Source organism: Vanellus vanellus (assembly GCF_965231255.1).
Source record: "Vanellus vanellus genome assembly, chromosome: 10".
In the NCBI taxonomy this organism is placed as follows: Eukaryota; Metazoa; Chordata; class Aves; order Charadriiformes; family Charadriidae; genus Vanellus; species Vanellus vanellus.
The window spans coordinates 21568959-21590358 of NC_138915.1; the positions used below are offsets into that span (position 1 = coordinate 21568959).

The 21400-nt window shown below is 40.3% G+C and overlaps 2 protein-coding genes across 4 annotated transcripts in view; both read left to right on the plus strand.

The window, feature by feature from the left end:
• The first annotated feature begins 287 nt into the window (after window positions 1-287).
• On the plus strand, window positions 288-16952 carry RBMX (RNA binding motif protein X-linked). 2 transcript variants are annotated; one of them, XM_082488181.1, is made up of 10 exons: window positions 288-298; window positions 1728-1854; window positions 2070-2176; window positions 7710-7881; window positions 8978-9094; window positions 9449-9563; window positions 9681-9806; window positions 9883-9986; window positions 10489-12731; window positions 15230-16952. In XM_082488181.1, exons 2-9 carry the CDS (start codon window positions 1746-1748, stop codon window positions 10794-10796), a joined length of 1158 nt encoding a protein of 385 aa, XP_082344307.1. In that variant the 5' UTR covers window positions 288-298; window positions 1728-1745; the 3' UTR covers window positions 10797-12731; window positions 15230-16952. The 2 variants fall into 2 exon arrangements, with proteins under 2 accessions (XP_082344307.1, XP_082344308.1); XM_082488182.1 differs by having other exon boundaries at window positions 9898-9986.
• Window positions 16953-18672: 1720 nt separating this feature from the next.
• The window catches only part of ARHGEF6 (Rac/Cdc42 guanine nucleotide exchange factor 6), a 43399-nt gene continuing 40671 nt past the window's right edge, over window positions 18673-21400 (plus strand). Inside the window, exons 1-2 of one of the 2 annotated variants that reach the window (XM_082488504.1) lie at window positions 18673-19395; window positions 20443-20526. In XM_082488504.1, coding sequence (XP_082344630.1) covers window positions 19231-19395; window positions 20443-20526 — 249 coding nt within the window. In that variant the 5' untranslated portion in view covers window positions 18673-19230. Of the gene's footprint in view, window positions 19396-20442; window positions 20527-21400 lie in introns of those variants that run through there. The other variant, XM_082488502.1, reaches the window with a different exon arrangement.

Consider the following 21400-nt stretch of genomic DNA (forward strand, 5'->3'; position numbering starts at 1 on the left):
AAGCGGGAACTGCTGCCCGGCGGGCGGATCCGGCCGCGCTCGCTTATGGCGGCTCACCCCACCACACCCCTGGCCAATGCAAGCCCCGTTTACCGGGAAGCCCGGGGACCCCCCGCGCAGGACGAAGCGCTCCAGACCGCCTCAGCCCCGCGGCGGGGTGGCGGGCTGCTGCCTCCCCCTGCCGGCCTCGCCGCCGCCTGCATCCGGGGCTCCGGCCGGCCGGTGACGTCAGCGCTATAAAGGCCTGCAGCGCCTTTGTTCGCTCTCATTGCGCAGTTGCAGGTCGGTGAGAGCGGAGGTGAGAGCCGCCCGGCGAGCCGAGCAGGCCCGCGGGCTCTGGGGAGGGGGGCAACGGGGCCCTGCGGAATGGGGATGGGCCGCGGAAGGTGGCGGCGCGGCGGAGGGCCCGGGCCCGCGCGTGAGGGAGCTGCGCTCCGCACGCCCGCCGCTGCGGGCCCGAGGCGCGGCGCGGCGGGGCCAGGCCTGCTTCCCTTCCCCGTCCGCCTGGCCCCGTGTAGGGCGGAGGGAGCAGCGCGGCTGTGGTGGGACGAGGAGGGGGGTCCCAACCGCGTGAGGCGCTGGCCGCCATTTTAGGTGCGGGGGGTTCTGCTCGGGGTCGTGCCGCGTGGGCCTTCGCATCCCTGGGGAAGAGGGAGGGAGGGCGGGCGGCGGCCGCGCCCGGAGGGCCGGGCGGGTAGTTTTAAAAGGGGGTTGATTTGCGCGGCCGCGTTAGCTCCGAGGCCGTCGTTCGGCGGTGAGAGGGAGAAGAGACCCTGCCAAAGGTGGCCGCCATTTTGTGGAGGTGCCTGGAGACGGCGGAGGGTCCGACGCCCCCCCCCCCCCCCCCCCCCCCCCCGACTTTCCCCCGTTCCGTGGCCCGGCGTGCGCCGCGGTCTCCTGTGCGGTCCGGCCCCCGCCGGCCGGGGAGGGGGGGCGGCTTTGTCCCGGCTCGCCTGTGGTATGCCGGGGGAGCTGCGCAGGCCCGCCTTGCACGCTGCTGCGGGCTTTCCCGCCATTGGGCTGGAGGGAGGCATGCGGGGAAGGCTTGTCCACAGGCGCCAGGCGTTTTGCCAGGCATTTCGAGGTTTTGCTTTGTCTTTGTGTTTGGTCCTTTTTTTTGTTCCCTGCTCCCCCCCCCTTCGCCTTAGCAGTGGCCTTGCTGTGTAGAACTGCAGTGATGGTCTGGTATCCGTTCAGGCTGACACGTTTTGTAGGCCAGGACTTTGGTGTAGTGTCGATGTACTTTAAATAGTTTAGAGAATGAGCTTAATTAAGAATACTGGTCTAAGCTGGCTTTAAAGTTAATATTTTGGTATTATTTTGACATATTAAGTAAATTTCTTGAAACAACTACGTTAGGATTTAGAGGGAGGGAGTGCTAGGATTACCATTGAGAGCAAAAAGGCAGTAACCCTGAGAGACTTCTCGCGTTCACCAGTACTACTTGATCTTAAGAGTTCTCATCAGTGCTTTGTTCCAGTTTTTACAGTTGATCCATTTGAAATAGACTATATAATACAAAGTAACTGAAGGCAGTACTGCTTCTAGTTGCTTCAGTCTACAAATTTTAATTTTTTTAATGTTCTTTGTACCTGGTATGTCTTAATTGACATCTTGCTCAAGAAAATGTGCTTGTATTTTTGAGGAAAGAAGTAATTTATATTCCATGAGGTGGTATGGAAGTCTGTTGCAGTCTAATGTTGGTAACAACCTTATGCTTTTAATAGGTCATTTGTGGAATCAAAATGGTTGAAGCTGATCGTCCTGGGAAACTATTCATTGGTGGCCTGAACACAGAGACTAATGAGAAGGCCCTTGAGGCTGTATTCGGCAAATATGGACGCATTGTGGAAGGTAAAAAGAAAAAAAAAAAAACTTGCTATTTTAAGATGCTTAAGATACTAAAAATTAAAAAGCAATAACATAGCTGTGATGACTCTTTTGGCATTGATCATCTGAAATGATGGTGCTTTCATGTCCTCTAAGAAGTTCTGAGCTTAAAAGGTTAAATAAAGGTGAAGTGTTACTGCCTAATTACAGGAAAGGGTAACATGGCTTTATTTCTGCAGTCCTTTTGATGAAAGATCGTGAAACCAACAAGTCCAGAGGATTTGCATTTGTCACATTTGAGAGTCCAGCGGATGCAAAAGATGCTGCCAGAGATATGAATGGAAAGGTAGGAATTAAGACCAATTATATGTCACAGTTGTTATTTACCCCAAAGATCAATACTGCTGGTCAGTAAACTAGTAATAAAAGTTGGAAAGGGAAGGAGTTCAAAGGTCCTGGAGACAAGTCATAAGTTTAAATTTAAGAAAACTTCTCTGTGCCCATGAAGCTGACATCACTTTCTCATGAGTCTGGATTTGATGGTAGAAAGTGAAGTCTGACTGTCAGTTATATGCTCTTTCTTCTTTTGGTGTTTTTTTTTTTTTTAATTGGTGATGGGGGGGCTTTCTAGAAGTAGTCAGCTCTTCATTCTTGCCTGTCTCCTATAATGTTTTTGTTTCATCATATTTGAATGCAGTACTATGTAAATTACAATTGAGGGAAGTAACTTACCTGAAAACTATTAATGTTTCCCTTAATGTGGGTTTCATGTGACTTCCCTACTGTGTTGGTGCATTGATGCACTATCTGGTAATCTGTAGATATCCTCGTACATTTGTGGGTTGCATCATTAATCTACTTGGCATGTATGAGCAGCATCTTGCCAGTTAATGTGAAATAGCTTTGCAGTTAGCCAGTAGTTGAATTTGCTCGTTTATACCTTTCAATGCAATGGTATGACTTTAGGAGGAAATACAAATTTAATGCATATGTAATGTCTTTAAAAACAAAAACCTGAGGATTTGGAGCAAAAGTTCTGAGATAAAATACCAAGATAGTTTGTGAAAGGATTGTCGGCTATTGTGTTGTCTGTTCCAGCATGTGTTTGAAAAGCTAGATACAAGTTTGCAACTTAATCATCAACAGCTGCTTATCTTCATAGAGGTGCTGTCTCCTTAGGCAGTGAAAACCATCTTCTTAGTTAACTTGAATTCTGCTCTGGTCATTTCATGCGTAATCTGAATGGTCGTGTTAAGGTCATGTTGCGTTGGCCTTCGTCTAAGCAGTGTCTCTGAGATGCTATTCATGTAAGGTGAAGAAGCCTCGACTGATTCTGATTAACGTGGAATTTTGGTAGCTGTTTGTCTTGTTAGTATAATACCTTGAAGTGCAAGAAAAATGTTAGGCATGGCAGTTAGTTATTAAACCATAACAAATATTTAGGAATAAGAAAATGAGCTTGCTGTAGTGTTCACAGTGAACACAAATAGTAAAACTTCTTCGTTTTGTGTTATAGCAGGCTTTCTGCTGCATGTACTTAGTTTCTGGGGGCTTCAGGACAACCTCGTGACAATTAGTGTTACTTTCTTTGAAGACTTGCTTCCTTTTTAAACAAGTTAGTAGTTTTTAAGGCAGAGAATGACAAGTCAGACAATGTCCTTTCTGTACCACCCTAAACATCCTTAAAGGTGCCTCTTTTATTGAATTTATTTCTCTGTTGTGTAGTTTGCTACAGTTCTGAAGACTTGTTTACTGCAGTTCTTAAACACTGATTTCCTCTGAAGTAGTCATTACACTGAACTTTCACCTAAGGTAACATCAAGCACCAACAGCTAATAGTCAGACTGAAAGGAATTCAGTCACTAATCCTAAGTGTTTGTGGAGTGCAGCTTTCAAATGAAAATCCCTCTGAAAATAATCACCAACTGTTCTAATTCTTGAATGTTGTGGCATGTGTTTGGTTACATTGGAAACATGCAGCAGAGTAATGCTTAGTAAAGTGGCTAAATAATATTGACTGTGGCTGAAGTAATGTCTACGTGTTCTGGAATGCACCATCTGCATCACTGTCAAGAAATGCTAGAACATAACTGCCTTGTGGATCACTGTTCTCATGGTTTCTGTCTTCAACACTACAAATCTAAAAATGCCTTCATCTGCTTTCACATTTGAACATCAAATAGTGTTTGAAAAGACTCGGGATTTAGCCTAGAATGACCTTTTCAGCATAAACCTTCAGGTGCTGCTGTATGTAGTTCCAGTTCAGTACTGGTCTAGCTTGGTTTGACCATGGATGTGAAAAATGTTGAAGATGTTCATGAGGTAGTCTCTCGTCCTCGTCTTCAGAAAGCCTTCTGGACAATCAGTACTGCCTGTACCTCACAAAGACTCTGCAGTCTGGATCTGAGGAGGAGCAATGTTTGAGGCATGCTGTTGGAAGAGATCATTGTAATAAATTGGAACTTGGAGTTTTTCTGTCCTTTTGGAAATGATGGGTTGGAGCACTCATGAGAATTTCAGGCACTTAAAAAGCAGCAGCAGAAGCACTGTGAAGACAATAGTTCAAGCAGTCTGTAAGGAGTTAGTTGACCTGTCTAGCCAGGGGGAAGAGTTCTGCATCGCCAATGTGTTGCTTATTCTGTCATTCCAAAGGAATTCAAAGTTGCAGCCAGTAGAAGAGGCTGATTTAGATTCTGCAAGAGTAAATTTGGATTTGTTTTTTTTTTTTTTTTCTTTGCAAATGTTCATGAAAAGTGTATTTCCAATGTTTTGCTCCTTTCTGGGTGGGGGGAAGGAAGAGGGTTAATTATGTTTTATTCTAAAATGTGACAAGCATAGACTAGCCTAAGCTTGCTTGTTGAAGATTAATTTCCGTCCTGCGGAAAGAGGTCAGGAGATAATGGTTTTGGAGTGGGGATGGAGATTTTTCACTTAAATTACTTTCTCTGCAGAATTGGATCAATGTTAGTATGTCTGAGCACCACTGAAGAAATATTAAATACTTTATCACATTGAATTATTAGCCTTCTTTGAGAAGAACCTTAATTGTGTGGTAATTACAAGTCTATATCCTGATATAATGAAATGCACATGCTTATCTGGACACAAGTGTGAACACTTAAAGTCTGTAGTGCATGTTCTGTGCAGTAAGCTGTTCTCATGATCTTTTGGTTTTAAGTCCTGAGGACAAAATGGATAATGAAAGGAGAATATGACCTTAGAGGAAACATCTGGGACAAGCCAAGGATTTCATTCCAGTGCAGACTTGCCAAGCCAGCTGGACTATGTTAAGTGGTTGGAAGCAAATATACAATCCAAACAACGGTCTAAACTGTACTCAGCACTACAGAAGGTTGTCTTCCTCTAATCAACAGAAAGTGTTTCCAGTTCTTTTGGTGAAGAAGTGATACAATACGTAGAAGCTCAGCCTGATAAGAAATGATCTTCAGTTCTTGAATATATTTGGTGAAAGGAAGCTTGCTTGGTGTGCCATCACAGAACATGCAGTAATGGTGGAGCCATTGCTGCATCAACAGTGAAATGATCCATTGGAGAGGAAAGCCCTACGCAGTGTTAGGTTGCAGTTTCATGCAAGTTTCTGTAACAGTTTCTTCAGAATGCTTGATTTCTGCCCCACTGCCAAAACTTGCAAATTTCATTCATCTTTTCTGTCAGAATGTGGAACAATTTGCAAGACAGTTCTGACTCTGTTTGGTGAAGGTTCCTTGGTTCACCTTACAAAGCTGTATAGATTGTTCATTCCACATAGAGGAGTTTTTGATTGCCAATCTATTATTATCCTTAAATGACTTGTATCTTAAATGACACTCCTGCTTTTTAGCACCAAGGTGATTCCTCTCTATGGTGCCCACATCATACTAAAAATGCTACTGCAACACTCTGAATCAAGGTTATAAACACCAACTACTGAGTGTTCATGTTGACAGCTGGTGCTTTGGGCTCATTGGGAAAAAAAAAAAATTCCTTGCTCTGAGATGGCTTGTGTGAATTTTCTGTTCAGTGAGATGAGACCTTTCTTTGACTTAAGAACCTATAAATTGAAGTTGTCCCCCCACTTTAAAATCTGACAAACCTTGACAAATATCTTCTGGTTAACAAAAAAACACCAACTTTAATCTAATGAAAGGTCTTTTTGGATGTTGGGCATAGCTTTTTAAGACGGCTTGCATAAAGCTGTTTTGAAAGAAACCTATCTTTTGCCTAGGAAAGATGCATAAGAGCAAGGCAGAAGGAAATAGGAGGAGAAATTACAAGGAAAACTACCTCCTACATAAAAAATGAAAGAGCTTGGGCCTAGCATGCAGGTTTTCAGAACCTGTGCTAGCAGAAGCGGATGGTATTTGGTTTCCAAACTTCAAATAAGCTGTTGGGAATCTGCCATGAAATTGGGGACAGCAGTGGTCATGATGGCAAAGCTAAAGGCTTCACGCCTGCTGTTCCTGTTTTGAGAAGGATGACTGAGACTGATGAATGATGATAGCAAAATCATTGATACAAACTGAGAAGTTCTGGTGATTAGATGTACTAATGTTTGCACCTGGAATGTTTCAGCTTGTCATGCCAAACGGCTTTTTTATAAGTAAAATTTTTTAAAGTAAAATATTTCAATTAAGTCTAAGCCAAGACTAATATGATTTTGCTAGTATTTCTTAACTTGTCTTCCTCATAACGGGCCAAATTGGACCTGTGAATATACACACAGGTTTTTCAAACAGTAGCTACAACTACATATGGTGGCAGAATACATGAGCTACTAAAGTGGATGATTTCAGAGAGGGGTGTATTTCAGTGGAGACCAAAAAAGGTTCAGTACTTCTGTAAACAATGATCAGCAATTGAGAGTAAGAAATTACTAGCAGTTATGTTCTTGTTCATTTATTGCTGCAAAGGAGTGCAATAAACACTTCTTGCCTGTATAATTCATTAGTTGTCATAGAGTTAAATGTTTAACTGCTAAAAAAGGCAAATAAACCATGTTTGCCAGGATATATATGCAGTAACCTAACTTCAGTAGAGCTTATAATCTTGGCTCTGCTATAATTGCCAAATGTGTGGTATCTGAAAGATTATACAGAAATTTGATTTATTAGGTTGAGTTACTGAATATGTCTTGCCACCTGCTCATGTTGCAGGTATAATAGTTGTCTGTAGAGTTCCTGTTATTGCAGGTCTATATGCCAAAACTTCCACTTATTTTCCCCACAGCTCCCCCCAAACAAAAAAAAACCCCAACCCCAAAGCACCTCCACCCTGGAAAAGCAAGTAATAGAGTAAATGGTGACAGGCACCTTTTTTGAAACCCCAGCTTGAAAACAGTAGAAAAGAAAGTTGAATTATCATACTCGGTCTGCTTTGTAGATGCTGAAATTACTGCTAAATACTTCAGTGATCACCGTTTTATCAGGACATCAAGAAAATGTGCTAAACGGCCTCCCCATTGCCAGAAATCCCAACTGAAGCTAAGATATCTTCAGCTTAATCCTGTAACTACTGGTGCAGTCCTAGTTTGGTACAAAAGTCGGTGGCAATTGAAAGTAAATTGGAGATCATAAATCGTGTTTCACTTACAGAATAAATGACATGGGGCTGCCGTAATCATTGGACACTTATGTTTTCACTGAAAGTCCTTTCTGATGCTGCTCTATTTTTTTTTTTCATCAATACCACAAGAATGAAGTATTGTAGAAATTAGGCCCAACATGCTGCTGAGTACGTGGGGACTAATACTGAAGACTGAAATCAGTTCTAGAGTTGATCTAACTTTATAAAATGGAAGCCCTATAATAGTGAAGCAAGAGGGGCTTAATTTAAGAAATACAAACATAACTGAGCAGTAAGTAAAGCAGCTTCTTCTTTAGTCATTAGATGGGAAAGCAATTAAAGTGGAACAAGCAACCAAGCCATCCTTTGAGAGTGGTGGTAGGCGTGGGCCACCACCCCCTCCACGAAGCAGAGGTCCTCCCAGGGGCCTTAGAGGTGGAAGAGGCGGAAGTGGCGCGAGAGGACCACCTTCAAGAGGGAGTCACTTGGGTATGTATTTACCTCTCTCATTATATACTTGGACAACATACAAGACAATCCCATTGGAAGATGACAATAATCCTACTGGAAAAAAAAGTCAAACAGCCGAATAGTGCACTCCTTGTTCTTTATTAAAATGGTGAAATATGGTCTCGGCAGTTTAGTCACAGTTTTGATTAGGCAAATACACCTTAAGAAAAGGCTTTCAAATACGAAGATTCACTTTCTACAACTAACACTCCACTTGGCTTTTGGCTATGAAAGAAAAGCAAAACTCCTGCCCTGCACGTGAGGAAGGAAGCTTTCTGGTATTCAAGTTGAAAAAGCGATTCTCTTCCACCAGGGAAAGGGAACTGCCTTTCATTCTTACTACCAAGAGGCCTGAACTTACTAAATTTTAGGACTGATCCTTCCAGATCACAGAAAGAGTTAGGGAAGCTAAGCCTTGTTTGTTGTTACAAAACAGTAGTGTGTTGAGTTGAAGCTTTCTGAAGTGGGTAGTACATAACTTGATACTGGACTTAAGGTACAACTATTTACTCAGAGATGTTTCAGTATCAAAACAAAACTGTTGCTTAAAAGAAAAAGCAAGCAGCACCTGAGGTTAAAAAGTAAAAGCTGTAATGGAGAAAAAAATCCCTGGAGATAGTGAAAACTCCTGTCTTGAAGAGTCTGTGTAGTAGGTTCTACAGACTCTGTAGTGCCTCTGTTCCCTCTCTGTGTAGGATCTTCTCTGGTACATCTTCCCAGGTGGCTCTTGTCTTCTGAGAACAGTAACTTGTTGAGCACTTTAGCTTTGACTGAATACAGATGTCAGCTGTCGTTCTCCCTTGTGTCACACCCAGTGGCTTTTGGATAAGTTCTAAAAGACAGTTCTTGGCAGGAATTTAGGCTGTGGAAAAGTTAAGTTTGTAGGCTCTCGTTTCTGCCACTAGCATCTAGTAGTGGCCAAAACATAAGAGAAGGCTTTGAGGGCTAATTTTAGAGGTTTGCTGTTGATCACATAGTGGTAATAACAGTGCCTAGGTTGTTACAGTTCAGGCTTTAGGGGCATACAGGTGAATATCACAGAAATAACAAGTTGGTTCATGGCTTATCCTTCTAGGGTCTTCTCGAGGGCCACTTCCTATGAAGAGAGGTCCACCTCCACGAAGTGGAGGCCCTCCACCTAAAAGATCTGCTCCTTCAGGACCAGTGCGTAGCAGTAGTATGGGAGGAAGAGGTAAGGACTTCCGAATTTATTTTGTTGCTTAGTCAGCTGTAGCACCTTAGTCTTTCTTCCTAAACTGTTTCAAATCCTTGATTCCAACTTAAATCTGCAGTGGGGTAGTGTATTGTTCTCCTCATAACAATATAATTTTGTAGCTGTTTAGAATAATTTGGTGTGACTTGATGAGTATGTTCCTTGTAGTGCTGCTTTAAAACGGCATAAGCAGAAATGTGAAGTACTGTAAATATAGGCTACAGAGATACTTTTAAATTGCTTTAAACAGTCTGCTAATACTTATTTGCTGTGAGAGTCTTCTGTGTGGCTAAACGAAAATTAGATTAAAAAATCTGGACTGTTTCTCTTAAGCTCCTGTGTCACGTGGAAGAGACAGTTACGGTGGTCCTCCACGCAGAGAACCAATGCCATCGCGAAGAGATGTCTATATGTCTCCAAGAGATGATGGTTATAGCACTAAAGATGGGTAAATTCTTTTACTAATTTAGTTTGGCTTTTTTTGGTTTTGTTTGTGGAAGGGAGTTTGATCCCTGACCTTTTGAGGTGTGACTTACAGCTGATGTCTCAATTCTTGTTTTTGTAGTTATTCAAGCAGAGATTATCCCAGTTCCAGGGATACACGGGACTATGCGCCACCTCCACGAGACTATGCATATCGTGATTATGGCCATTCCAGTTCACGTGACGAATACCCCTCTAGGGGATATAGGTACCTACTGTTGGATTTTTCTCTCTGTCATTCTGTTCTTGCTGTAATCTCACTGACTTGTACTAAGTCTTAGTAGTCTTTCCTCCTATAGTGATCGTGATGGATACGGTGGTGGACGTGACCGGGACTACTCGGATCATCCAAGTGGTGGCTCCTACAGAGATTCATATGAGAGTTATGGTAAGAATCCATTTTGAGGATCATGTAGTAATCTGTACAGGTGTCATAAAACTGACTTTTACTAGGTTGCTCGTGTTTTAGGGGGAAGTGGCACACTCTTTTCCCCCTACAGTGAAAGTGCAGTTGTTGGTTATCATTTGATCATCTTGTTAAATAAGCTATAAGCTAAAGAAGCAAAGTCTACAGTTCAGAATTGCAACTGTCTCTGGAAAATATGGCTGAGTTTCTTCTCTAAAATAACAAGCTGTTCTGCAATACCCAGTTAAAGAGCCTGCCTGAATAAACACCGTCTTCATTCCTTCAGAGTCTTTAAATCCACTCACTGCCTGATATGCAATCCCCACTTTAAATACCATTAACGTGGCAGATTATATTAAGAACATCTCAATACATACAAAAGAGTAGCAGTAAACATTTAAATACAGCAATTCTGTAAATTCAGGTTGAAATTGTTATATATAACTTATGGTGTTGCCATATTACCTGACCATTGACCCTGCAGGTAACTCACGTAGTGCTCCACCTGCACGAGGGCCCCCGCCATCTTATGGTGGAAGCAGTCGATATGATGATTACGGCAGCACACGAGATGGATATGGAAGCCGAGAAAGTTACTCAAGCAGCAGAAGTGATGTCTACTCAAGTGGCCGTGATCGTGTTGGAAGACAAGACAGGGGTCTTCCCCCATCCATGGAAAGGGGCTATCCACCTCCTCGTGATTCTTACAGTAGTTCAAGCCGCGGAGCACCCAGAGGTGGTGGCCGTGGCGGAAGCAGATCTGATAGAGGTGGAGGCAGAAGCAGATACTAAAAACACTCTTAAACTTTTGGACCAAGACAGATTACTTCTCAAAAAAAAAAAAAAAAAAGAAAAGTGGAAGCTGTTCTATCTTTACTACCAGAGGACTACTAAAAGGAAAAGTTGTTTTTACCTTTTTTTTTATTGTTGCCTGTTAAGTTTTCCCCTCCATGACTTTTATGCTTTTGTGAGGAAAAGTTAAACCGATGTTTAATTTCATTTCAAAATTGTTAACATTTCTTTCAAAAAGCAGATGTTAAATGTATAAAACTTGAGCTGTGTACTAGTGTTGTAATTTCAAAGTAAAGTTTCCCTGAAATGCCACACTTCCCATCTGATTTTCCTCATGAATGGAACAAGCAGTTCTTAAGATCTTCCACACAACATCCAACCATCTAACATGGAGATGGATTGTTCTACAGGTTCAGCATCTCATTCTTAAACAAAATATTGCTTGTGATTTGGAGGGTGGTGGGGATATTCCACACAGTTTTGCCTAGAATTTGAAGTCTCAGTGTTCCCAGTACAAAATGCCTTCTGATCCTTGGGTAAAGAAAAATAGAGGATATCATTCACTTAACCTGAAAAAGCAAGTGGATAATACTATTTTCTGCCTTCTACTGATTAATGGGGAGTTTGAAAAGATCTCCCCTCCAAATAAATCATGTACATGTAAGTCAGCTACAGAATACTGTAAAAATAAAAAAAAAGTTGACCAATTCCATCAAAGAAGCTGCAAAACGATGCTTACTCATACTGTTTCAAATTTTTGCAACTCTGTAGTGTTTCACTTTTAAAGGAACATCTTTGATTCCAAAGGAGAAAATAAGATAAGCAAAGAAGTCTTTCTCTCCAACTTCTCAAAGGCTTATGGCTTCATAAAAACAAGTGAATCTTTCAGCATTCCACAGCTGATTTAAAGCATCAAATGCCTGTGAAACAGCAAAGATGGTAAGCAAAGCAAACTAGTTTTTCAGTCTAAGTCAAAATTGAACCACGTAACCTTCTGCTAGTACAGTAAGACAAGCTGCACGTCATGGCAATGGAAGTGCTGTCTAGATTAAAAAAAAAAAAAAGAAAATACTTCAATACATTAGAAGTTCTCCAAATTCAACATTTCTTCTTGGATAAAAGCAATTTATGGCATCAATTTTGAAATTAAAGACATAATGCAGCTCACTGTAGACAGAATATTGCAAAGTAGGGTTGGGAGGGGGTATTTTGTGCCCAGTATCTTTCAGTGAAGATGCTTAAAGAGGCTGCATATCCTATATTTTAACAAAATTAAAGCCTTGTGAAATCAGGAATTGGTTTAGATTGACAAATAACCAGCTCGGCAATTGGGAGTTTGAAGCAAGCCATTGCAAACTTGACGTTTAGTTGGATGCCTGACTCTGTTTAGTTTGACACTGCGTTACAGGGATACCTAGTACGTGTGGCAGAACCTGTGGCAAGTTGTTATGACTCAGGTAAAGCCATGAAGTTCAAAAGATGCTCTTGAATATAGTAGACATGAAGACCAACTATAAAAAAAAAAAACAAACCCACAAACCCAAAAGCTTTGTACTACTGTTTAGTCCTCAGTAAATTTTGTCGTTCAACTTATGGATTTAACATGGCAGTGCACCATTGAAAAGGAATGAGAATCCATAAGCCATGCAACCTGTCACTAAGCCATTCCAGTCCATTCCAAGCCAGTGAATCCTCCACCACTTAAAAAAGAAGTAGTAAAACTTGCAACAGAATAATCTGCAAACCCAAGTTTGTGACTTTTTTGAAATGGGGGGAAGCACTATAGGTTGACTTGTGTTATAAAATGCACTTTTCTCAATTTGTTGTATCTTCTCTTGATTGCAGGGTGATACCTTCTAGAAGATAATCACTGAAGTAATGCTGGTTCAGCTGTGTTGATGGCAGAGATGTGTGGTGCCTGTACCAATACACGGGGTAAATACTATACTTGTGTAATAGCTGGAAGGAAGATTTCTGGTGGTTCTGTTTATAGATCTGTATGGACATTTCTGGTGGCCAAATAATATTTTGAACTTCCTGTTCGAGTTCTGGGGGAAGAGGTTTAAATAGGCTTTTTAAGCCTACCAAGTTAGGAATGACAGTAAGAGACTTTTCATGTGCAGAAATTGGTCTAATTTGGGTATGGTTGAACAGAAAATACGATTACAAATGCACTTTAAATCACGCTGTAGAGAGTACTTAGTCTAGGAATCTTCATAAGACCAGAGCATAAAAATCTGAATTAGAATAATAAATGTCAGTACAGGCATTTAATCAGTCTTGTTAAATGTCTAGAAGATGCAATTTAGTGATTATACTGAGTATAATCTTTGATTAGTAATTAATCTTTGCAGAGGTCCTTGGATTAAATCACAGACTTCCTGCATCTCCAGAAAGGTTTAAAATTTTGTAGGTCAGGTGTGTTTCATGACTCTGAAGCCTACCCTATTAAAATAATTTTTCAAGTAGATGTAGGAGCAACTCTTCAGACTTTACGTGGAAGAGTGACTGTCTCTGATAGCCACTACCACTTTTTTCCCCTGGTGAGTTATCGTGCTAACACAGCTTTTTGGAAAACTTCTACTAAATAATTGTTATTTAAAAAAAAAAGGAAATAACTTTTAATGTGTGCAAAATCTGTTAGAATCTAGTTTAGAGTGAAGAATAAAGATAAATCCCTCTTCCGAGGCAAATATTTACGTAAGGAGTATGTGTTCTTTTATGTAATTTTTTAATTAGTTTTCAAAGTACCCTGTAAATTTAGGAACATATTTTGCTGTTTCAAATACTGATTTTAAGAACCAGCTTTGGTGAAAAGAAAAAGCTGTAGTTGGTACAGTGTTGTTCATCTGACACATGGTCGCTGATTTCAAGGAAGTTCCATTTTGCGTGAAGGACAGGTTCTGGGCCATACCGTCTGATGTTTGTAATCTCAGTTGGTTTATGGTTATTCTTTTTAGAGTCTCAGCAACAGCAACTAAATACCAGTGCAATGCTTTTGTCAGAATATGCCAGTAATATTTTCTAAATACACCTGACAAATTGCTACTGTTAACTTGATAAAAAAGAAAATATACACTTTTATTTCAGGGTACTGGTTGTATTTTAGATCAAATACAGAAGCATCATGGGTATTTTCTCTATTGAGTCAAAGGAAGCATATAGTTAAATAAAATAAAAGCTGCTATCTGACCAACTGTTTATTTTTCACTTGATAAAATTTCAACCAACAAAAAAAATGTTAATTTCTTTATCTTTGTTTTCCTCTTGAGTGTGACTGTTGAAATATTTAAATCACAAACCTACTAGAAAGGACACCGTTTGAACGATAAGTGTCTTTTTAAAGATAAAAAAACTAACCTTTTTTCATTCAAAAATCAATTTCCATTCAAAAAATCACTGACATCAGTGGTATGGCACCAAAGTGGATTAGGGAAATATGTCTAAAAATAAGCTCTTCTGTCTTGCACCCCCATCAACCTGCAAAAAATTAGCAGGAGTCATTTTTTATATTTACAGTTTAAGGCCGATACAGACCATGACTCCTCTAATAAAGATGGAATACTGTCTTTGATATGCAGCATCCTAGGCGACCTTAAAAAGTTTTGCCAAAGCGTCATATAGGTTGTGTCAGAATGTTTTCAACTTACTTATACGTGCCGTGTTAGCTGCAGTTCTCTGTATTAGCTGGGAAGCTGAAGGTTAATTACTCCTAGTGACTGAAAAAGCTTCTCTTTTGGAAAAATTAAGTGCTTTTTTTTCTCAATTCACTTGATGTGTTTTGTCACTTACTGGTGGTAGTGGGCCATGTTGTAATTAAAAAAAAGTTATTAAAAGGTAAAAGCACACTTTCTTAGCTTCCTCTACAGCCTATAAATATTTCTAAACTCTTAACACCTGTGATGTGAATGTTAGTTCAGTGAGCAATAAATAGAACTTAACTGACTACGTGGCAGTACAGGCAATACTAACTTTGTAAAAAATAAGGTTGTAATTATATTAATTCAGCAAGCTGTTCAACTTTTCTTTTTCACGAGTTTTATTTAATTTATAGCACATCATTATTTACAGATTAGTACCAGTGTGTATACCAGTTCTTTATAGGCTTCCTGAGTATCATGCTGAGACAGTCAAGAGCTAGTGGGATTTTGTGGTAGGCATGAGTTTGGAGGGGCATAATGCACAGGAATTAGAGAGGCTTTACTTAGTACTTGCTCTGGAGACAGTGTTGTACAAGAAGTGTGCATTAATACAAGTAGTCCTCAGATGGATTTGATTATTGTAGTTAGCTATTGATCTATTTTGATACTGTTGGGGCAAACTGAATATAATCCAAATGTATGCATTGTGTATATAAAACCAATCAAAGATCATTTAGCTTTTTTTGTCTCTTGGTTTCTGAGAGTGTATTAACTTGCATTTCCTTTTTTCAGTTACGGTGATGAAGAAGGCAGTGCAGCAGTGGATATGCGTTGGAAAATCAAAGGATAACAAAGTGCAACTGATAAAGCTTGGCTTTTGAGTGTGGTCTTACCCACTATTTGTTTTAGAGGGTTGTGTTACCACTCAGGAATTGGCCTTTGAAAGTACCACTACTAATCTCTTGGATATAAAAAAAATTCTCAGGTAGAAGTCTGTTGCTGTCTGCCATAGCTAACATCTTCCAAGAGTCAAGTCAAGTCTTTTTTTCAGTCTGCATACATGCATTGGTAGATTCTGCTGCAGAAGAATATTCCAGGGTTGAACTGTACGTAAGGTGCTTTCCATTTATGCTTAAAAAAAAAGAGCCAGGTTATATAAAAGTGAGTTTTAGCCCTCTAAAATACAGAGGTCTAAATTGTCAGAAATTCTTCCTCACCAAGGAACCATGAAAGGTTTTACTGTATTCTTACATTAACAATTTTGTAATCATCCAGCCCTTCTGGAAGCAAGGAAGGGAGTGTTGATGTACTGAGACAATATTAGTGATAAATCCCCAGAATAATTAGCGTTCTTGTATGTACTAGCTTCTTGCAAACCTCCGTACAGCACTGCATCTCTTGCAAGAAGATGCTTTCTCCAAAACTTTGCCTTGGGTTTTGATGCATTTTTGGCTTACGTATATGTTGATGAGCCAATGTATGAGAGAGGAATCTTCAGGCACTGGTATTGTATGTAGAAAACTTAACTTTGGATTGACTGAAAACAGTCATTGCTAATAAAGTTTATATTGACTTCTGTGGTAGACATAAACTGATCTCATTTAAACAACTAGAATGGGTTTATAATGAGTAGCTAAAGAAGAAAAAGCATGCATAATGAGTAGCTAAAGAAGAAAAACCACACATACGTTGTCTAGGGATTTAAAACTACCTTTGGGTTTTGGCTTTAAACTTCAGTTATGGACTGCAGATTCTACGAACAAGTCTGCCTGTATGTAGCAGATGGGAAGAATTGAAGTATTTCCCAGGGCCAATAAATTTACTGTTAAACAAAATATTACGGGGTTTGGATTTTTTTAAATTAAAAAACAAACCTGTTACTTGGCGACACTTACGTGGTAGAAAAGATTACTAGTGTTACCTGTTGATGGAGGTTTATTGTTACAGAGTGGTCTCAGCATGTTGTGCAAGAAAGAATAATATGCTGTAAGATTAACAGACTCATTTTTAAGCAGTAGTTTATAATCTGGGTACTGCTGTTCAGGCTAAACCAGATCATCCTAACTAAAATCTAATGCCAGCATGTGAGCTATCATGTGAAAAAAGGATTGTACCTGCCTAAAATACTAAATAACTTAGATTGGTGGTACATTTGTGGTAGCTCATGCACTGACTCCAACTTCATCATGGAAGGTCTCTGGTTTAAATGTAAGGCATCAGTAGGTTCTGCAACAGAAAAACACTCCAGGGTTGCTCTTTGTATTGGGTATTTTCCCTTTGAAAAAAGAGCAAGTTACATAAAAGTGAATGACTTTGAGAACTGTCACTCTAGAATGTTACCTGAATGCTGTTCTTCACTTCTGTTACTGTGCTGTTGCTGATGTATGATCAGAGTCTTTTACTAAGTGGTGGGTATAGGCTACCCCTCCCCCCCCTTTTTTTTGGCCTTTTTTTATTAATACTGTACTAAAGTCACTGATGTAAATCAGACCGCAAATAAAAGTGTGTTCGTAACTTGAGGGTAGAGACTGACTACAAGAGATGACTGATAATTCATTTGGTTTGTCCCTGTCAGCAAACAACCAAAGTTTTCCAAAAGACCAGACCAGCAACTTGCTCACTTGGTGGCTATACCTTCATACCCTGAGTTCTGGCGCAGAGTTAAATTTTGCTGTGGGAGTGGGTGAACAAGCTGCAACATTTTTAGGTGGGTCCTGATGTTCTTCTAAAAGATGGCCTTGAGGTGGCTAATCAGAAATGCCTTAAATTTGGGGGCTTTCTGAATATACATGTGTCTCTAGGTCAATCTTTCAAGCAGTTGGTAACTGTTCAAGATGTGGGAAGTATTTCCACTTAATTGTAGATGCAACCATTACCATCTGCTTGGGTGCAACAGCTGCATGTGAAAGAGTCATGAAACTGAACCTCCTTGCTTTAAAACCTTTAAAACCTCATTTGCTTTAAAAGAGGGAGTGGGTGAAGTCCTCTTTCATGTTTGGGTTTGTAATGCTGAATTTAATGAAGCAGGTGGTGTGTAATTTTCATTGTGTTGAAATACTTCTTTTGCTTTTTACATCAGAAACTGGTATGTTCTGATGAGATGACTGAAGTGGATGTCTGCCATGTACAAATGATTGTCCCCAGTAGATGAATGAGCATTACCAGTTGTCTGCCCTACTACAGATTGAGAAAAAGCAAGCTACAAAAGTGGAGACTGCAAGTACTCGCTTCTACAAAATAGTAGTGCTCATGAGAACTGGAGAAAAGAAAAAAAAAACAACACTAAAGTTCTTGTAATTAGTCATAAATTTGAAATGTTTAGCACACATATGGATAGTTGTAGATGTACTTCACCAGATGGCAGTGAGTTTTGTGATTTAGCTTCCGCCAGCTTTACCGTTGGCACTGCCTGCAGCTATGTGTTGCTAGTATTTCCACGAGAACTGGAACTCATCCCCATGTCCTCGTAAAGGTCAAGTCTGTCTAACCCTGAAAGGGCAATTCTGATTTCTTACTGGTGGCTGTTAGAAATGATCCTTATGTAGCGCCCAGTACCAGCCATAAGACCTGGAAAGTGGACACACAAAACTGCATATTTATTGTATGTAATCCATCCTTTTGCTGTTCCATTTCTCCCTACCCTTTAAGTTACTAGTGTAAGCAGGTTGAGAGCACTGATGTCTTGGAAACAGTTGCTTCAAGTACCAGGGTTGGGAGTTGGCTCAGAATATTGCCACTGAGAAATCCTGGTCTCTCAGGTAATTTGTTCCTGTTTTATTGCTTCAGTCCATGATGCTCTAGTTAACTTTGGCGTTGCAAACTGATAAAATTGCTTTGTTTCCCACCTGTTCTGGTGAAAGGAGAATTAGAAAGGGTAAGAAAATTTGCAAGATGACTGGACTTTTTAAATCAGGATGACTTAATAGCAATGGACAATGCTGTCCCAGAGCAGGGTGAAAAACTGCTGCTACTACATCTTCACAGAATGGATCCCAAAGCACTGGTGGAAAGGGACATTTTAATAGGACAAGTGAAGTAGTTGGAAAGTTTTGGCTTTGGATGACTTAAATTTATGAACTTCGCTAAGTTATCCAGGATGTTTGTTTTCAGAGATTATCATCTTCCAGAAATCCATTTTGGATTATATGTGCACTTCTATAAAATAGTTTAAAAAAGTAATTTTTTTTTTCCATATTAAGTGCATGATCAATTTATTTTCAAAAATCAGATCTTGAAAGTAAACTACTTTAAAAGGCAGTTTTAATAACAAAATTGAAAAGTGTCTATTTAAAGTTGGTGAAACGTTCCTTCCAATCATCTTTAGTGTGAAGTTCATTTTTAATACTGTAGCTACCTCATTATTTATAGTACTAAAGACAAATTTACTTCTTTGGGCAATAGCTACAAGTTAGGACCAGGTTTACCAGACGACAGGATGCCAGCTGCCACAAGGAGGAAGTCACTAGGTAAGATCTTTTTGGTGGAATAAGGATCCACATAAAATACTTATATTTTCAATAATTTTGAAAATGTGTGGTTAAAGATCTGCTTTCACTGTCCGACTTTAAAGTAGAGCGCTAGAAACTTTTATTTAAAAAAAAGTTTTTTGCCTTAGAGTAACAGTACTTCTGGTTCTTAAGATTTAGTGAGTTTCTCTGCCAAGGAGGAAAAAAAAAAAAAAAAGTAGTTTAAGAGTTGAGCTCTGCAGGCAGCAGCAGGAAGATGTAATCACGGATGTGGGTTCCAGCGAGCTGCTGCACAGGAGAACTGCGCTGGCGGCGTAGCGCGCCACGATGAATCCAGAAGAGCAAATTGTAACGTGGCTTATTTCATTAGGAGTTTTAAATTCCCCTAAGAAAATGGTAGATGATCCGGAAGAGTTCCTGAAAACTTCTCTGAAAGATGGAACTGTGCTTTGTAAACTCATTAATCGACTTCTTCCGGGATCTGCAGAAAAGGTAACTCTTTAAGACGTATTTTGCTAGTCTAGAGGGGAGCACTGCTCAGTAAAATACTGCCCTGGTTGGTTCCAGGTATGGGTTTTTTTGGGACGTAAGCTGAGCGAGGAGCATCAGAGATGAATGTTTTACATTTCAGTTACTAGTTGTGTCTAATTGAGGGCAGAGTGCAATTGTAGCTTTAGTTCTTTGATTTTGTCTACGTGCAGGGAAAAAAAACCCAAAAGGTTGCAGCTGGCTGAGTTCCGCGTGTTCATTCAGCGGCAGGAAATACCGGGCCCACCAGAGAGCAAAATATCTTGGTTTTGAATAGAAGGATATGCAGTTTGTCTGTATTTACGTAAATACCATTAATTACCACTGTAAATATATCCACTCTTTCAGGAGTCTTGCTGTAAAATACTTTGTTAGGCAGGACATACGCTAGAGGAGCAGATGAGGTTCAGAATAAATAACAAACCTTGCACGCGTGCCATCTTGACCTGTGCCAAGGCCAGCAAATCCATTGGTACTGAAGCCATGCGAGTACCTCCCGTTAGTTTTACGAGGCAGATATTCATACAGTCCAAAAGCGTGATAAGTAACTGCAGGAGAAAAAAGGGAAGGAGTCCAATGAGAGAGAGGAAATGGCAACCCAGAAGAGAAGCTGTTTAATTTTAAAAAACAAAAAAAACCCAGGTTCTCCACCCTGTAAGCCGGGAGCCTTTATTTATGATGCAAAAATCACTTTTGCTAGCTCCTTATCTTTTGCTTATGTGTGATGGTTGGGGACAGAGTGTTCCTAAAGGTCACTGGTTTCCCACTGTCACTTAGGGCACTGTCATCTGTTGACGTTCAAAACAAGATGCCGACCATTGCGCTGTATGCATCACTTCCTCCGCTGGCTCTTTCTTCCTGCTTCGACAGCTTGCCTGCCACCCCCATCCGCCCCCTGAAGAAGCTTCCCTAATTCAGTATAAAACGCACATGTCAATATTCATGCAGGCCTTCCGAATGGAGGCTACACAGAAGGTGGTGCAATGATCTCAGTGGATTTTCTTTCTTTAGTATTGCCTGGAGCCTAAAAATGAAGCTGATTGCATCAGTAATATTCAAGAGTTCTTGAAAGGCTGTGCACTCCTTAAAGTGGAGGTAAGTCAACTCGGATCCTTTCTTTTAGTGTCATAACGTGGTTGTTTAATCAGCCGTCTGAAAGGACGCCAGATGCCAGAGGGATGACATTGGTAGTCATTCCTCATATTTTGTATTAATAACGTAAATGAGAGCATGGGTAATTCAGTATTCTGTCTGGAGAATTTGGAAACGGAGTGTGTTGACTGTGAGCTTAACAGATTCCCTCTCGTCTTTTGAGACAAATCTAAATGGTCAGGTAAAAAATGCGTGCAGCAATAACAGGAGCTTTTTCTAAACAGAGTTAAGCAGTGTGCACCTGTTTAATGTTTTTTTCATTATTGGAAGGGATTGCAGGTTTTAGCCTTGCTTTAACATGAAGGTGAAATATTCTTAATACTGCAGTATTTTTCATCCCATTGCAACTGTTGCTTGAGATTCTGCCAAATATTACATTGATTCTTACACACAAAAATAATCCTAATGAAGACAAAAGACACCTTTACAGTGGCTATTCCTGATCATATCTATATGCTGATTCTTGTGCTTAAGTATAGCTCGTATGTGCAAGATCAGTCTAAATGAATCACTTAAGAGTTCAGCTAATTTTGTCATCAAATTTGTTACTAAGTGCATATGGATTTTAAATGTGAAGACTTTTGTATCACACAGTAAAAAAGAAACCTGTAACTAAAAGCCATCGCCGTCTCGTTTGAAATATGATCAACATTGTGGAAGAAAAAAATGTTCTGAATGCAGATTCTGCCAGAAGCGGGGACAGCATCCTTGGGCACTAGGGCACTACACAATATTCAGGCACCGCAGTGAGCAAAGTCCAGCCCATGGCAGCTCCGTGCCTGCTCTTTTCCTTTGAAGGTCTAACCAAGCACAGAGC

Bases quoted from the DNA above. Each gene is read 5' to 3' on its own strand.
- RBMX (XM_082488181.1), top strand. From the start codon at position 1,746: ATGGTTGAAGCTGATCGTCCTGGGAAACTATTCATTGGTGGCCTGAAC. The intron at 1,855-2,069 runs GTAAAAAGAAAA...TTATTTCTGCAG, and splicing joins ATATGGACGCATTGTGGAAG to TCCTTTTGATGAAAGATCGT. The intron at 9,564-9,680 runs GTAAATTCTTTT...TTGTTTTTGTAG, and splicing joins GGTTATAGCACTAAAGATGG to TTATTCAAGCAGAGATTATC.